The sequence below is a fragment of the Stenella coeruleoalba genome (assembly GCF_951394435.1).
Source record: "Stenella coeruleoalba genome assembly, chromosome: 1".
NCBI lineage: Eukaryota > Metazoa > Chordata > Mammalia > Artiodactyla > Delphinidae > Stenella > Stenella coeruleoalba.
This window is the reverse complement of record NC_137169.1, coordinates 32355678-32373773: the sequence shown is the minus strand read 5'-3', so window position 1 is coordinate 32373773 and position 18096 is coordinate 32355678. Positions and strand designations below refer to the sequence as shown.

Sequence of the window (18096 nt, the reverse complement as noted above, 5' to 3'; positions counted from 1 at the left end):
ACCACCAGGGAAGTCCCTCTACTCTTTTTTTTAAAGTTTATACATCTCTTCTTTAATAATTCACTGAAGAATTGTGATAAGGCACTGATTATCAAGTTTAGCATTCTGCACAGAATGTACCATTTTCTCCTTTTGAAAGTCTAGATTTTGCTCACCTGTAGTCTTCTGAAACATTCTCCATTCTCCCTAGTTTATCAACATATGCCATAAGTTCAAGTTCCTTCTGCACACTAACATATAAATCATCTACGTATGGAGCCTTGAATTAATTTAAGATAACTTGACTTCTTCTTAATCTCACTTATCTTATGCATAAATACCACTTAAAATGAATAATTCTATCAATAAACCATTTTTCTTCTTAAAGAAGATGAACAGTAAGTCTAATTCCCCAATCAGTAGGCTTATTTCCTCCTTAAAACACTAAGATTCCAAGAGCATTGTAAATTATTTTGCCTTAAACAGTAAAACAGCCTCTTAAATGGTCCCCCCGCCTAATATCAATCCCTCCCCTTTCGATCCATCCTACATACACACCAGATGAATCTAAAACTCCACTTCTCAACTTTAAAAGCTCGTAATGGCACTATAACAGGGGTCCCCAACCCCGGGGCCACAGACCGGTACTGGTCTGTGGCCTGTTAGGAACCAGACCACACAGCAGGAGGTGAGCAGTGGGGGAGCGAGCGAAGCTTCATCTGTATGTACAGCCGCTCCCCATTGCTTGCATTACTGCCTGAGCTCCGCCTCCTGTTCAGATCAGCTGCAGCACTAGATTCCCAGAGCAGCGAACCCTACTGTGAACTACGCATGTGAGGGCTCTAGGTTGTGCACTCCTTATGAGAATCTAATGCCTGATAATCTGAGGTGGAGCTGAGGCAGTGATGCTAGCAGTGGAGAACAACGGCACATATAGATTATCATTAGCAGAGAGGTTTGACTGCACAGAGACCATGATAAATCAATTGCTTGCAGACTCATATCAAAACCCTATCAGTGAGTGGCAAGCAACAATTAAGCATCTGGTGGCAGGCTTCATTGTGGCAAGTGAGTTGATGTACATCAATTGTACAGCTGCACCTAGTGGCAGGCTTTAAGTCAGAATCCGACACGTTTTAGTCTGCGTGTGGCCCGCCCATTAATTTATCTACTTCCATCCGTGCCTCTTTCCCACACTGCACACTTGTCTCAGCCACCGTTTTGGTAAGCCCACAAGCTAACCCTAGCCAGGATGAGTAAAAAAACAAACGTCATTGGAGAGCTTCTTTGGAAAGGGGGAAAGACCCAGTGATGAGACAGCAGAAGACTCTAAGACTGCCAACAAAAAGAAAGCTACATTTAAAAGAAAATACCAAGAGTCCTACTTAAATTATGGGTTCATTGCAACAGGGGATTCACATTCTCCAAGCCTGCTTTATATAATATGTGGCTACCGGCTATCCAATGAAGCCACGAAACCTTCAAAACTGCTTCGCCACATGGAGACCAAGCACCTGCATTGAAAGACAAGCCTTTGGAGTTTTTCAAAGGAAAAAAACCATGAACACGAAGAACAGAAGCAATTATTGAAGGCCACCACTTCATCAAATGTGTCTGCACTGAGAGCATCATTCTCAGTGGCTAACCGCATGGCTAAAGCTAAGAAGCCCTTCACTACTGGTGAAGAGCTGATCCTGCCTGCTGCTGAGGACATTTGTCATGAACTTTTAGGAGAGACTGCAGTTCAAAAGGTGGCACGTGTTCCTCTTTCAGCTAGCACCATAACTAGACGAATTGATGAAATAGCAGAGGATATTGAGGCACAATTGTTAGAGAGGATTAATGAGTCACCACGGTATGCAATCCAGGTTGATGAGTCTACCGATGTTGACAACAAGGCAACAATGCTTGTTTTTGTGCGATATATTTTTCAGGAAGGTGTGCATGAGGATATGTTATGTGCACTTTTGTTGCCAACCAGCACCACAGCTGCGGAACTATTCAAGTCTTTGAACAATTACATATCAGGAAAACTGAATTGGTCATTTTGTGTCGGTATATGGACGGACAGGGCGGCTGCCACGGCTGGACGGCTTTCTGGTTTCACTACTCGGGTCAAAGAGGTCACTTCTGAATGTGAGTCTGCGCACTGTGTCATCCACAGAGAACTGCTGGCTAGCCGAAAAATGTCACCTGAACTTAACAACATTTTGCAGGATGTGATTAAAATTATCAACCACATTAAAGTACATGCCCTTAACTCACATCTGTTCGTGCAGCTCTGTGAGGAGATGGATGCAGAGCACACACATCTTCTCCTTTTTAAAAAAAATATATATATTTTTTTCTTTATTTATTTGGCTGAGTTGGGTCTTAGTTGCGGCGTGTGGGCTTCTCTCTAGTTGTGGCACATGGGATCCACAGTGCAAGGGCTCAGTTGCCCTGTGGCATGTGGGATCTTAGTTCCCTGACTGGGGAGCAAACCCGCGTCCCCTGCATTGGAAGGTGGATTCTTTTTTTTTTAAATATATGATTTATTTAAATTTGTTTATTTATGGCTGTGTTGGGTCTTCGTTTCTGTGCAAGGGCTTTCTCTAGTTGTGGCAAGAGGGGGCCACTCTTCATCGCAATGCGTGGGCCTCTCACTATAGCGGCCTCTCTCGTTGCGGAGCACAGGCTCCAGACGCACAGGCTCAGTAATTGTGGCTCACGGGTCCAGTTGCTCCGCGGCATGTGGGATCTTCCCAGACCAGGGCTCGAACCCATGTCCCCTGCATTGGCAGGCTGATTCTCAACCACTGCGCCACCAGGGAAGCCCTGGAAGGTGGATTCTTAACCACTAGCCTACCAAGGAAGTCCCATGTCTTCCCTTATACACAGAAGTGAGATGGCTTTCTAAAGGTAGATCACTGGCCAGAGTTTTTGAGGTAACGAGAGCCGCTCCAGAAATTTCTTTTAGAAAAACAGTCACCACTGGCAGCACATTTCACTGACACAGAATGGGTCACAAAACTTGCTTACTTGTGTGACATATTCAACCTGCTCAACGAACTCGATCTGTCACTTCAGGGGAGAACAACTGTGCTCAAGTTGACAGATAAAGTGGCGGCATTCAGAGCCAAACTGGAATTATGGGGTCGACAAGTGAACACTGGGATTTCTGACATGTTTCAAACATTAGCAGAGATTTTGAAAGAGACTGAGCGAGGGCCTTCTTTCTCCCAGCTGGTGCATGATCACCTATCTCAGCTTTCAAAAGAGTTTGAGCATTACTGCCCAACCACAAAAGACCCCCGAACTGGCAAGGAATGGATCTGTGACCCATTTGTGAATAAGCCAGGTGAACTAACTTTGTCTGTGCTAGAAGAGGATCAACTGCTTGAGATCGTAAGTGACAGTGGCCTTAAAAGTGTGTTTAAGACAACTTCAAATCTCCATACATTCTGGATGAAAATCAAGGTGGAATATCCTGAGATTGACACAAAAGCACTGAAAAGCCTGCTTCCATTTCCAACATCCTGTCTTTGTGAAGCAGGGTTTTCTGCAGTGACAGCAACCAAAACGAGACCACAGAGACATAAGCAACACACTTCGGGTGTCACTGTCTCCTGTCACCCCCAGATGGGATCATGTAGTTGCAGGAAAACAAGCTCAGGGCTCCCACTGTTTCTGCATTATGGTGACTTGTATAATTATTTCATTATATTTTACAATGTAATAACAATAGAAATAAAGTACACAATAAACGTAATGTGGTTAAGAATCCGCCTGCCAATGCAGGGGACATGGGTTCGAGCCCTGGTCCAGGAAGATCCCACATGCCAAGGAGCAACTAAGCCCGTGCGCCACAACTACTGAGCCTGCGCCCTAGAGCCCACAAGCCACAACTACTGAGCCCATGTGCTTAGAGCCTGTACTCCGCAACAAGAGAAGCCACCACAATGAGAAGCCCGCGCACCACAACAAAGAGTAGCCCCGGCTCGCCAGAACTAGAGAAAGCCCATGCGCAGCAACGAACACCCAACATAATCTAAATAAATAAATTAATTTTTTTAAAAAAATGTAATGCTCCTGAATCATCCTGAAACCATTCCCCATTGTCCCCCCACCCCATCCATGGAAAAATTGTCTTCCATGAAACCGGTCCCTGGTGCCAAAAAGGTTGGGGACCACTGCTCTATAAGACTGCAAACTCATTATACTTTTAAAGATTTTCATAATCCAACCCCAAAATGCTACTTTTCACTACTCTTCTCTAAGACCCTTCTACTCCTAACAGACAACTGTGAGCTGGAGTTTAGACAGGTGACTGAGTTAAGGAAGATATTCTATCTGAAAAAAAGGAGTTGTGACAGTCACACTGGGGAAGTTGGAGAATACACAAACCTCCAGGAGTTTTTCTCAGAAGATCTCTAATTCTAATTCAGGAAGGAGAAAATATCCTAGGAATAAGATCTACTGGGCAGTGAGGGGAAGGGGTTTTGACTCATAGCTTCTCAAAGGCAACAAGATCTGGGCTCTAGCCCTATCAGTGAACACTTGAAGACTCCAGGACACAGAACATTATAAAGTGCTGCGCCATGAGGGCAGAGTGATCCAGACCAAAACATCCTGATGGCACAGTTCACCTCTTGTCTGAGATGAACCTATTCATTCCATCTTATATGTATAATGTGGCAACAGAACTCTGGAGCATCCTGAGTCATTAAGTTGATTACCTGCTGAAAAAGGCTGGGCCAAATATCACTGTCAAAAAATAAGGACACTGATTATAAGACCATTTGTTGGTAGTTTGGAAAGCAGAAAGCCCTGCCAAAAGACACACTGCCTATGCCTAAGGATAAGCTGAGGTCCACTTAGTTTTCTTCTTCTTTTTCTAGTGAAGAAATTGGTTTTAATTATATGAGAAGTAGATGTTCATTGCTGAATTTTCTTAAGAGATAAGCAAAAATAAGGAAATAAAAATTGCCAAAATTCTCTCCCGAGAAAACCACTTTTGGAATTTTGGTATATACTATTTCAGACTTCTTATAGATGTGGAATATGTGCACAACGACATGTGTACAAGGATGGGCACGAGTGTATACAATTAAGAAAAATTGAACTGTACTTCCCTGGTGGCGCAGTGGTTAAGAGTCCACCTGTCAGTGCAGGGGACACGGGTTCGATCCCTGGTCCAGTAAGGTCCCACATGCTGCGGAGCAACTAAGCCTGTGTGCCACAACTACTAAGCCCGTGTGCCACAACTACTGAAGCCCAAGCACCTAGAGCCTGTGCTCCGCAACAAGAGAAGCCACTGCAATGAGAAGCCCATGCACTGCAATGAAGAGTAGCCCCCGCTCGCCACAACTAGAGAAAGCCCGCGTGCAGCAACGAAGACCCAACATAGGAAGGAAGGGAGCTGGGGGAGGCGGGCAGAGGAAGAAAGGAAGGAAGGAAGGCAGAGAGGGAGGGAGGGAGGGAGGAAGGAAGATTGAACCAATCTAAATGTTCATCATCAGGACACTAGTTATATTAAAAATCTGTATGGATATTCACACACACTTTTACTTACTTATGTTGCTTCATAAGTGACTTTTCCATTCAACAAGTTCCATTCAATAAGTTGTATAAAATAACAGCACAATAACATTTTTTCCCTGACTGGCAAAAGTTAAAAATCATGTATATAATAAGTACTGGTGAGGATCCAGGGAAAGGGTATTTTAGTGCTTCATACATTATGAAACAACAAAACCCAAAAAAGCTTGTTTCAGGTGGGAATGTGGTCAGCTGTTTCCTCTGTACCATGTACATTAGATTTGAATTTCTTTTTCTTTTTTTTGGCCGCGCCGCACAGCATGCAGGATCTTAGTACATCAGCTAGGGATTGAACCCATGCCCCCTGAGTGGAAGCGTGGAGTCTTAACCACTGGACTGCCAGGGAAGTTCCTAGATTTGAATTTCAATTCCAGTGTTATCATCTTCTATTTCTTTGCTACACTTTCATCCTTGTTGGCCAATTCCCTCTTTCAGTGATCCATCTTTGTAAAATGTCATGTGGATGTATAGCCGGGAGACCAGGAGGCAAGACGACTGCACGCTCTGAATCACTGAATAGCAGATGTGCAGTGACCAGTCACCAGCAGAATTTGAAAAGACTGACATGATTGGTCACTGCATGAGCATCTGTTATTTGCACAGTGATCTGTGAACTGAAGAGCTAGCAGGGAACTTGTACTTTATGCCTGTAACATACTGTGGTAACTGAAATTTAAACCTGCTGAGGGACTGGTGTTACTAACTAAACCATGGTAAGTGAAATGTGTGTATATCAGAACTGTGCAGAGTGAGGACTGCCAGTACCATGCAGCCATTAAAGAAAACAAAGATCTATATAAACAGACAGGAAGAGATCTCTAAAGCATTGTTAAATACAAAAATAACGTCTCAGAACATTATATAAAATATGTCCCATTAACGTAAGGAATATTTTTATATGTATGTATATAAATTGGGTTTATTCGTTCAACAAATACTTATGGAATACCTACACCATGATTGGCATTGTTCTAGGCACAAGTCACAGCAGTGAAGAAAATATGTAAGGTCTCTGTCCCCTTGGAGCTTAAAAGTCTTGTCAGGGTGACAGATAAAAAGTAAACGAATAAACAGTAAGATAAATGCAAATAGTGGTAAGTGCCTCTATAAAGAAAATAAAATAAGGTGATATGCTTCACTAAAGAGTGACAGAGGGGGAATCCCCCGGCAGTCCAGTGGTTAGGACTGTGCGCCATCACTGCCAAGGACCTGGGTTCAATCCCTGGTTAAGGAACTAAGATCCCACAAGCCACATGGCTCGGCTGGGGAAAAAAAAAAAAAGAAGAGTGACAGAGGGATGCTATTCTAGATGAGAGTGGTCAGAGAAGGCCTCTCTGAGAAAGTGACATTGAAGATGGGAACTAAAATAGGAGCCAGTCATGTTTATACAAAACCACCTTAAATTTTTTATGAAACAATACAGAGAACATGCAGTTAAACTCTAACAGCGCATATAGCAGGTCAGGACAGAGTCTATAAAGATACAGAGATATCACAGGAAGAAGAGGTCTTAAAGAGTTTGGCTCCTTTAGAAAACGGTACACAGAAAAGGGATACAGGATGAGCTGAATTAAAGTCCAAGGTACCTACATGTATAGATAAGACCCAACATTTCAAATAAACAATCAGGAAGGAGAGAACAGACTTGGCAATTTCCAAGAAAGAATCAAAAGCAGTGTCCCAGCATCCGTTACAGGCAGAAAGTCTCAGGTCGAAGGCTTTGATTCCAATAACTGGAATTCCTGGAAGAGTGGGCAGTCAACTCAAGCAGCTCAGTGGAGATTCTAAGAGGTATACTCTCTGTCTCTGTTGAAAGTATCTGCTAAGCATGTGTGGCACAGGGTATCTGCTTAGCGTGAGTTCAACATAATTCATGCTTCCCCTTTCATAGAGTTGTTCCCAAGAAGCAGCTGCCTACCAGAGACTACATTACTCAGCTCTCTTGCATCTGAGACTAAATGACTGGCTCACCAATGAAATGTGAATGCAAAGGACAGGTATCACTTCGGAGCCAAGGGAGTTAAGAAGGGGATGTACTTTCTTCACCCTCTCATTCCATCTGCCTGTTGGATGCAGAGAACTTAGGGGCACTTAGGGAATGGCAGAGCCATATAAGAAGAGACTGGGTCTCTGACTTACCACATAAAAGATGTCACCTGCTGACACCCAAAATACTCACACTGGGTTATTATGTGATTAAGAAATAAACTACTGTAATAAGCCATTGAAATTCTGGGGTTTGCTACAGTAACTTGCATTATGCTAACACAGGTCAACAAGGACTGCAGAGACAGAGAAGCCTAATAACGGTAGAAGCCAAAAAATTAACTTTAGTAGAAAGCTGGTCAAGGAAAAAGAAAGACTGACAAATATATGCTAATGAATGACATACCTCATATTCTGGTCCAAAGCCAGCATAGCCACAGAACCGCCCAGAGAGTCTCCAGAGATAAGGGATTCCTCCAAAGAGAAGAATAAGCTATAAAACAAAGCACATGTTGGTCACATTGAAGCAGTACTAGAAACTATCATACGAAAGTATGTTAAAAAAAAAAGAGAGATCTTATTTAGGATAAAATATGCATTTAGACAGATACAAACCAATTGAGATACTAAGTTTACACTGTTAAAAGGTTTTTGCCTGTACACTTTATACGGATGAACTGTATGATTTGTTAATTTACCTCAATAAAGCTGTTTAGAGAAAAAAAAAACTTTTGTCAAAAGACCTTAATAATCAGGAACTAAGCTTAGAAAGGCTAAGCAACGTGTCGAAAATCCCACAGCTAACAAGTGAAAGAAACGGAATTTGAGCCAGGCTTTATGGCTCCATAGCTGGCTTTTCCTTGAAAGGAAATAGCCTCTTGGTTAGGACAAAGTATTAGTATCGATATAAGTACAGAGTCATGTCCACCTACCATGTTGGGGGACAGAATGAGCTATCAGAGCCTTCTCTGGGTCAGGAAAAAGTGAATCCTGAGGTAGGAGTCAGGGTATCATAGGAGTAAGGCACTTTCTCAGCACCACCCTTTGTCTTGGGCAGATAAAGCGAACACAGATATTCACCAAACCAATAAGACATATGAACAACAGCGCAGCTCTTAAAATGTGAAAAGAATACATGCTTACAAAACACGACTTCTCACAACAGATACCAAGTTCGTGGAATCATTTTGCCCAGAGGAGTCAACGTACTGTTTCTTCACTTGTGGAGCCCCGGAGTGTGATCACACTCCTTGGTTAGAAGCACAATATTCCCATCCGTTCAGACATGGTTCCTTGTGGCTTTGAGGGGTTTGGGCACTATCATATATTTCTTAGGTGTCCTTCCAATCTACTTTCCATTTTTATATATGTATCCATAAATAATAAAGTGGTTTACATATGCTTTTTAAGAATATATATATGTATACACACACACACACACACACACACACACACACACACGGACTTCCCTGGTGGCGCAGTGGTTAAGAATCAGTCTGCCAATGCAGGGGACATGGGTTTGAGCCCTGGTCCGGGAAGATCCCACATGTCGCGGAGCAACTAAGCCTGTGCGCCACAACTACTGAGCCTGCACTCTCAGCCCACGAGCCACAACTACTGAGCCTGCATGCCACAACTACTGAAGCCCGAGCACCTAGAGCCCGTGCTCCGTAACAAGAGAAGCCACTGCAATGAGAAGCCTGTGCACCACAATAAAGAGTAGCCCCTGCTCGCCGCAACTAGAGAAAGCCCGCACACAGCAACGAAGACCCAACGCAGCCAAAAATAAATAAATAAATAAATTTATTAAAAAAATTTTTTTTAAAAAAATATATATATATACACATATAAATGACATCTTATTGTATCTATCATTCTACAACTTACTTTTTACACTCTACACCTTTTTAGACCAATATATGGTGAGTTTTAACTCTATTTGGTATTATCAGCTTTTTCTTTAAAGTGTTTACATCAATTTACACTCCCATTAGCCATACTTGAGCATTCTTATTTCCCCACAATCACACTCATATTTGATGCTATTCACCTCTTAGACTTTTACCAGTATGCAGGGGATTGATACAATACCATGGGTCGCAAATGTGGTCTCTGGACAGCAGCATCAGCATTGCTGGGAACATGCTAGAAATGAAAAGTCTCAGCCTCCACTCCAGAACTACTGAATCAGAAACTGGAAGTGGGGCCTAAGAGTCAGTCTCCAGTTAAATGTGATGTACACCAAAGTTTGAAAATCACTGTTTTAATAGACTGCCTTTTTAAAGGCCCCTTAACTCTACATCCAGCTTAACTCAATCTTGGATATAAACTGTTTTCCCAGAAGACATGCTTTGGCACCACTGTATGTGGTATATGCTCCACTTGTTGAACTAATTGACTTGGGATGGCATTTCCTTCATCCTATTCTCAATACTAATAAATAATGCAGAATTAAGGATTTATAATGCTTTGGGGGAAAGGCTGGAACACCTACTATTGAAAGTCCAGCTTTTTTTTTTTTTTTGGCTGCGTTGGGTCTTCTTTGCTGCACGTGGGTTTTCTCTAGTTGCAGCGAGTGGGGGCTACTCTTCGTTGTGGTGTGCGGGCTTCTCATTGCGGTGGCTTCTCTTGTTGCAGAGCACGGGCTCTAGGCACTCAGGCTTCAGTAGTTGTGGCTCGCGGGCTCTAGAGTACAGGCTCAGTAGTTGTGGCGCACGGGCTTAGCTGTTCCGCGGCATGTGGGATCTTCCCGGACCAGGGCTTGAACCCATGTCCCCTGCATTGGCAGGTGGATTCTTAACCACTGCGCCACCAGGGAAGTTCCAAAAGTCCAGCTTTTAAGTAAGTATCAAGGGTACCTTTAATATGAACTTTGAATGCATTTGGAAACTGCTATTGCAAACTTGCTTAGCATGCTTTGGGGAATAAAAAACAAAACACGGTGAACAGTAAAGTTTCTCTGTATTGATAGGATGTCCTGTAAAAAGAACTAATGATGCCTGCGAAAACAAGTCCTGTGCTTCCACATATATTATTTCACTAACGTCTTGAGAAGCAGGCAGGGCAGGGAGCATAGTCATCTCGATTTTACAGATAAGGCAACTGAAACTCAGAAATGTTAAAGTAACTTGCCCAGAGAAACCCAGTGACTAAGTAATTGCTATGTGTTGAGTACTATACTAATTGCTTCATTACATTATCTTACTCAGTCCCTGCCACAAAACATATGAAATATGGTTTAATATCTATCTTCTTCTCATCTTAAAGAGGAGAAAAAATGAGACTCAAAGAGGCTAAACTGCTGACTCAGAAACAAGCAGAAATTGGAGAAGCTGTAATTTGAGCTTTTCCACTCTGCCCGACTCTACTCCCCAGTCATTCCATTTCTTGAGAGGGCTCTTTATTGACACCTATGAGATATCAGGAAAGTTTGTCTCAGAAAGGGGGGACATTTTATCTCTGGGTGCTCTGTCACATTTGTGTGAACGGTGGCATCTGTAATTTGTCACAAGGGCCTCTTATGTTCCCTCAGGTAGAAAGTACCATGGCAAAAAAAAAGTCTAAGTTAATCTTTGCACTTGTTCTTTGTGACCAAAGCTTACAAACCAATTAATTTTAATCAACACAAAATAGGAATTAATGAAATTGTTTTCAAACAGAACAGGATTTCAAAGTAACACAAAATACTTCCTATCTAATGGAAAAAATGTAGTTTACTAATTCCCCAAGGATAAATTTAGCACCTTCATGTTGCAGTCCCTAGAGTATCAAAAATGGTTTCTTCTGTGTAATTTTAAAGACTCAGAAGAGCAGAGTTTGAAATTCAGTTCTCCCATTTAGCAGTGAGTGTCACCTGGACATTATATGGGCAAGCCATTTAATTTCTCTGAGTCTTTGCTTTAACCACATTAGTCTTAGTATTCAATATTTGTCAATGCAAATTTTGTGACTAACTAGACAATTTTGTAATCATTTAACAAAGCTACAAACAGCCAGTTTCTTCTCTTTAAGTGAGGAAGCAATTATGGTAGCCAATCTCAATTATTTTTACATGTCTGTATCTTTGCCATAAGCTTCTTTGCCTTAAATACCTTGCTGCAAACATTTTTGCTGCATAACCAAACGGCTGTAAGGAAATTTTGCTGTGAAAGATAAAATAACTGGTTGACAGTTTTGGGGTTGACAGTTTGGTTTCAACTGGTTAGTATATCCTCCAGTTAGCGATGTTATTGATGGCTTTATTGAGCTGACAGATGATTTGCCCCAAGAGTTGGTTTCTTACTTTGAAACACACTACTTTGGAGGAGAAAGAGGTCTCCAAGGTGCAAAGCTGAACCCACATTTCCCATAGAGCTTCGGAACATCTATCAGTGGACATCTGACTACATACCAAGAACGAACTATGGTATAGAGGCTTTCACAACGCAATACAGAACTCAGTTACAAATATGCCTCTTAGTATTTGAAAACTGATACTTCTCTTAACAAAGGAAGAAGTTTTAGCAAAAAAGAAAAAGTGCAATGCTGAACGATGAGACAAATCAACAAGAAAAAAACTGTATAAAATACTATGAACAGAAGACTTGGAAGACAAGTGCTTAGGTACAATTCACAAAATAAAATCAGTTATTTGTGCAGTATTGTCATGAATCCACACACATTTTAAATGTATTCAAATGTTTTGTATTTTGCAATAGTCTTTTTAATTTTGTTATTCATTTTACGTGTTTATGTCCTTTTTAATGTCCCTCTTTTATTTTTCATTATTTTATCTTTTACTGCAAAATTGCCTTACAGTTAATCGGTTATGTGGTGAAAATGCTTACAGCAAAGCTGTCTACAGCAAACATGCTTACAGTGAAAGTACCTAAACCTTATTATCAATTTAGGAATCTTTCTCTTAGTGGTACTGAGGGACCTAAAAGAGTTCTGGAGGAATTATGACAGAGCATTTTTTCAAAAAGAATATAAAGTCAAGCCATGCAAAGATATGGGAGACTCTTAAGTGCATATTTCTAAGTGAAAGAAGCCAATTTGAAAAGGCTATAAACTATATGATTCCAACTATATAACATTTTGGAAAAGGCAAAACTATGGGAATGACAGAAAGGTGAGTTGACGCCGAGGATTAGCGGGGAGGCAGGGATGAATAGACAGAGCACAGAGGATTTTTAGGACAGTGAAGCTATTCTGTATGGCACTGTAATGGTGAATACAAGTCATTATATTTTTGTCCAAACCTATAGAATGGAAAATGCCAAAGGCGATGGTAATGTAAACTATGGATTTTGAGTTATAATGATGTGTCAGTGTAGGTTCATCTATTCTAACAAATGTACCACTGTGACTCGGGACATTGACAGTGGGAGAGTTCTGCGCATATGTGGGGGCATGGGGTGTATGGGAACGCTCTGTACTTTCTGCTCAAATTTGCTGTCAACCTAAAACTGCTCTAAAAAATAGTTTATTTTTTAAAAAGAATATATACCCATTTTTCATTAATATAAACTTCTGGATTCTATTCATGTTTATATCACTTTATATTGCACTATTTTGTAGCCCTTAAAAATTTCAACAAGGGATTTCCCTGGTGGCACAGTGGTTGGGAGTCCACCTGCCAAGGCAGGGGACACGGGTTCGAGCCCTGGTCCAGGAAGATCCCACGTGCCAAGGAGCAACTAAGCCCGTGCACCACAACTACTGAGCCTGTGCTCTAGAGCCCGCGAGCCACAACTACGGAAGCCTGCACGCCTACAGCCTGTGTTCCGCGGCAAGAGGAGCCACCACAATGAGAGGCCCGCGCACCGCAACGAAGAGTAGTCCCCGTTTGCCCCAACGAGAGAAAGCCCGCACAGCAACGAAGACCCAATGCAGCCAAAAATAAATAAATAAATAAAAACACAATAGCCAATGCTTCTGGAGCACTTACTGCAGATCCAGCACTATTCTAAGCGTCCTACATACATTAACTAATTTTCAATCCTCTCACCAACACTATGAATGAGGAACTATTATTACCATATGATTTTAACAGAAAACCGAGGCACAGAAATGTTGAGTGACTTGACTGAGGTCTCATAGCTGGTATGGTACAGCTGAGACTCAAACGCAAGCCACCTGAATTCAGAGTCAGCTCTCAACCTCAACGCCATGCACTTTCAGTTGTTCTTAGGGGTAGAAAACCAAGAACTGGTCTGTGGTGGCAGGAGGAGTCTTACTCATTTTATGTGTAAAGCACACACACACACACACACACACACACACACACATATATATATGTATACATACAGTACAGAAACAAACATACAGTATATCTCTGGTATTAAAATTTCATGGAGGGGCAACTAGGAAAATTGGCTAAAAAGGTACCAGGGTCAGGGGCCAGGGGAGATCATGAAAAGAAGACTGAGGAACATGGCTCTGTACTTTACAGCCTCTCTTCTTTTAGCATGGGGGAAGACTGGCCCTGTTGTACTAAGTAAAAATTATCTGTCACTCATTATTTCATTCAATACATATGAATTATGTGCTTATTATATGTCAGGTACTAGGTATAAAATGATGAACAAGACTTTAAAGTACCCTATCTTTAGGGAACTACCAGTCTGTCAGCTAAACAGGCAAATTCAATACAATATGCTAAGCACTCTGATAGGAATAATAATGGGATGCTACTTTATCCAGACTTGAGAGATGGGGAAGTTTCAAACGGTTTCTTAGAAGAGATGATGTCTCAGCTGGATCCTAATGGAACAGTAGGGATTTATCAGGCCCAGTGAGAGAGTGGAGACAAAGTGGGAGAGGAAGGGCACCCCAGACAGAGATACCAGCATGTGAAAAGACTCAAGGTCATAAGAAACCAAGCTGGGTACGAGATGGACAATAAAGAAGCGGAAAGAATTTGGGGGAAGGAATAAAAAGATGAGGTTCAAGTAAGCAACTGCCAGGTCAAAAGGACCTCATAAAGCGTGCCAAGAAATTTGGACTTTACCCTGAAGGAAACAGCGGGCCAGCAAAAGGTTTTATGTAGGAGAATAACATGATCAGAATCGTGTTTCAGGATTCCTTGGGCTACAATGTAGAGGACAGGTTACAGAGTTGAGAGGCAGGAAGAGGAGCTGGGATTGCTACAAGAATAACTTACAACAAAAGGTTCGTTTTTGAGACTTCCCTGGTGGTCCAATGTGTAAGACTCTGCGTTTCCAATGCAGGGAGCCCAGGTAGGTACAATCCCTGGTCAGGGAACTAGATCCCACATGCCTCAACTAAGAGTTCGCATGCTGCAACTGAAAGATCTCGCACGTTGCAAGGAAGACCCGGCACGCAGCAATGAAGATCCCACGTGCCCCAATGCAGCCAAATAAATAAATATTAAAAAAAAAAGTTCTTTTTCATACCTGGCCTCAGGGTGACAGTTATCATATTCTACAGTTTTCAACTGCCTAAATAGTTATGTTTCTGCCTGTTTTGCTCCACACTCATTACCATCAATAACAAAGGTTAAGAAAGCATTCTGGGATTTGTAGGTGTGGTACCCTCTTTTGTGTCACAAAAATACAAAAATGAAAATAAACATTCCAAAGTATTAAATAAGTTGACAGACTGTCTCCCCAAGAAGTAAATTACTCACAGTGCCTTCAACCTCTGAATAGAGTCCTGACCAGAAGCTGAAAGTACTTTTATCCAGCTGATACAGTCGAGATTTCTCAAATGTTTCTGAATCCATGATCTGTCCTAACTCCAGTGGTACATGAGTTGTTGTTTTATATATCCGTCTCTGAAATATTTTGAAGAAAACACCTTAAGGAAACAGTCAAGCTAACTCATTACTTATTACAAGTCATTTACGATCAAACTTTGGTTTATAACATTAACTTGTCACTTAAGCCTGTTGAATTTGCTTTATACATACACAAATACTGCGTTTGATGAAGTACACTGACCACTAAAACGACTCGTGCAGGAAAGTAAAAGCATGAGAGAACCTGCAACTAGTTGACTAGGTGAAATTAAAATCAAAGCTGTCACACACTTTGGTTTGCAGAGGTAAACCAAAATTGTAACATTACAAAGAGTACTACTCATTCCAGGTACAGCATACATCCTATAATATAGAAACTAAATTCATGGACAGAAGGAAGTAAATATGCTAATCATGAGTTTTAACAGATAATGTGGCTAGTCATTAAATTTGATTCTAAAAGACAAATTAAGGGAAATTTGAGGAACGACAGAAACAGATCAGGTCTTCAAGAAAGACAAACTTTCTCGTTATACCAAATTCTAGAAAGTAATTTCAGCCCATGGTACATAATACAGAGAACAGATACCAAACAATATAACGGACAGCATTTTCTACAATGGTTTTACAATAAATCTCTATTCCCTATTTATTATTGGATACCTTACCAAACCCTTGATAAAGGGCATTACATGAAAGCATAACGGAAGAAAGAAGACATTATTGAAAAGTAGTTACTGTAACTAGGCTTATTATTAAAGTAAGACAAGTAGGTAGATGTTCAATACCCCATCTCCAATTTAGACAGTACATACTGTGTGCTTACTTTCTGCAAAGGATCTTCTCTAGGCCTACAGCATTCTGTACTAATGAAGCTGTCTTAAGAGCTAGTCAGAGAACCTAGTGCTATACAGCTTAACACCTCTTTGAATATCCTGGACTAAAAAAAGAAATCTAGATATAACCCAGACAATGACAGATATAGAAAATTTTTTAATTTTCAATTTAAAGATTCATACAGAATGTAATCTGAGAGGAGAAATTTGCAGAGGAAAAAGATTGTAGTGCTCAAGGAAAAGGTTCCAGCAGTTTAAAAAAGAAAGGTTTTCCTAACCATTACAGTTGACTTGATTCAGTGCCAACACAGAAGAAAACCAGCAGTGAAAGACAGCCATAAAGTGGTCAATTAAACTTCAAATCTATCTCATTTAAAAGTTCAGATCTCAGAAATTCCCTGGTGGTTCAGTGTTTAGGACTCCAAGCTTCTACTGCCCGCCAGGGTGGGAGAACTAAGATTTATTTTTTGGCCACATGGTGTGGCCAAAAAATAAATAAATAAATAAAGTTCATATCTCTAATCCATCAAACTGTTAATTGTGATTATCTCCAGGGAACTGTTATTAAGTAACTTTCTACTTTACTGTTTAATTGTTTGAATAAAAACAATAAAGAAGCCTTTAAGAAAATGTTCTTTGGGCAAAAACAACAATATACACTTTTTTTTTCTTTCTTTTTTATTTTTTAAAGGGAAAGGAGTTCAGGTCTTTGGAAGGACTGAGAAATCTTCATTTTCAGAAAATGGCTTCCCAGTGCTGTGGTTGAACATGACACAAATATCGTGGGCAAGTTGTGATTATAAAATTTTAGTATCTTCTTTCTGAAGGTTTATGAGTTGCTGCCAAAAATAAAGGAAGTAAGTCTGGGCCCGAGAATCCTTAGGAAGCTGTGGGGCAGGTACAAGAGCTCAGGCCTGAAAAGGCGGCAGCCCTGCCTTCCCTTTCACCAGATCCTAAGCGGCCTGGGGCCCATGATCACGTTGCGGAAAACGTCCTGAAGCACCAGATCCCCTCAAGGCCTACCCCATCATCGGGCCAAGTTAGGAGGCTCAGTAGAGACCCATAAGGTCGAGGCCGGTGCTGGGGCCGCAGCAATCATCCAGGGACTTGGAGTCGAGACCGAGGCTGGCCTAGAGCTGGCCGGGTGTCGGGGTCAGGTGGGCCCTGTCTAGGCTCACCTGACGCCGTGCTAGGAAGGTCTCCCAGAGATACACTGTCCAGGAGAAGAGCAACACGGCCCCGAAGATACGCTTCTCGGCCGACATCTCCCACACCGCGTCCAGCGACGCCCACATCCCCATGACCACCCCGTTCCGCCGGCTCCTTCAGCGAGCACTGGTGCCACACCGACACCCGTCCCCTCAGAGCATCCCCGCAGTGTCACAGCGATATCCGTCCCTCCCGAGAGCTCCTATACCGACACCCGTCCCATCCCACGCCCTCTGCTCAGCCCGCAGTGTTACACAGACACTCTTCCCCCGGCTGACGCTCCCTAGGGCCGCCTAGTGTCTACAGGAACAGGATAAGCTCCGCCTTCCTCACTTCCGGCCCACAGTCCGAGTTCCGACCTCCGCCAGCCGTTGCTCCCCTGAGTTGTGTTGCACCGACAATCTTTCCCCTCTCCTCCACGGCGTGTTCCTGCTGAGGGTCCGGCTTCCCTCCTGGGCCTGGCAGAGCCGCGGACTCTCCGCGTTCTAGCCTCCCGAGTGGCAATTTCTTCTCTTCGTTACGGGGCTTGCCCTGGCTGGGCTGCAGCCTGCGCCGTTCTTTCCGCGGCCAGGACCACTGGTCTTCGGGCTAAGCGGGAACGGACAGAGTGGGCCGCCGCTCCGGCCCTGAGGTCGCTGGGAAGAACAGCAGAGGAGCCGGCTTCCCAGGCTCTAGAAATCATTCCTCTGAACTGGTGCTTCTCGGACTGTGGTGTATTCATCCCTGGGATACCTTAAGACTAAAGTTAAGAGCGGGACTAGGCAT

The 18096-nt window shown here is 42.3% G+C and overlaps 1 protein-coding gene across 2 annotated transcripts in view; it reads right to left on the bottom strand.

The window, feature by feature from the left end:
• Positions 1-17827, bottom strand: part of ZMPSTE24 (zinc metallopeptidase STE24) — a 49454-nt gene extending 31627 nt beyond the window's left edge. For both annotated transcript variants that reach the window (XM_079941763.1, XM_079941764.1), the window contains exons 1-3: positions 17301-17827; positions 15176-15322; positions 7952-8038 (exon numbers count right to left, since the gene is read on the bottom strand). In XM_079941763.1, the coding sequence (XP_079797889.1) occupies positions 7952-8038; positions 15176-15322; positions 17301-17423 (357 nt within the window). In that variant the 5' untranslated portion in view covers positions 17424-17827. The remainder of the gene's footprint in view (positions 1-7951; positions 8039-15175; positions 15323-17300) is intronic.
• Between the last annotated feature and the right edge of the window lie 269 nt (positions 17828-18096).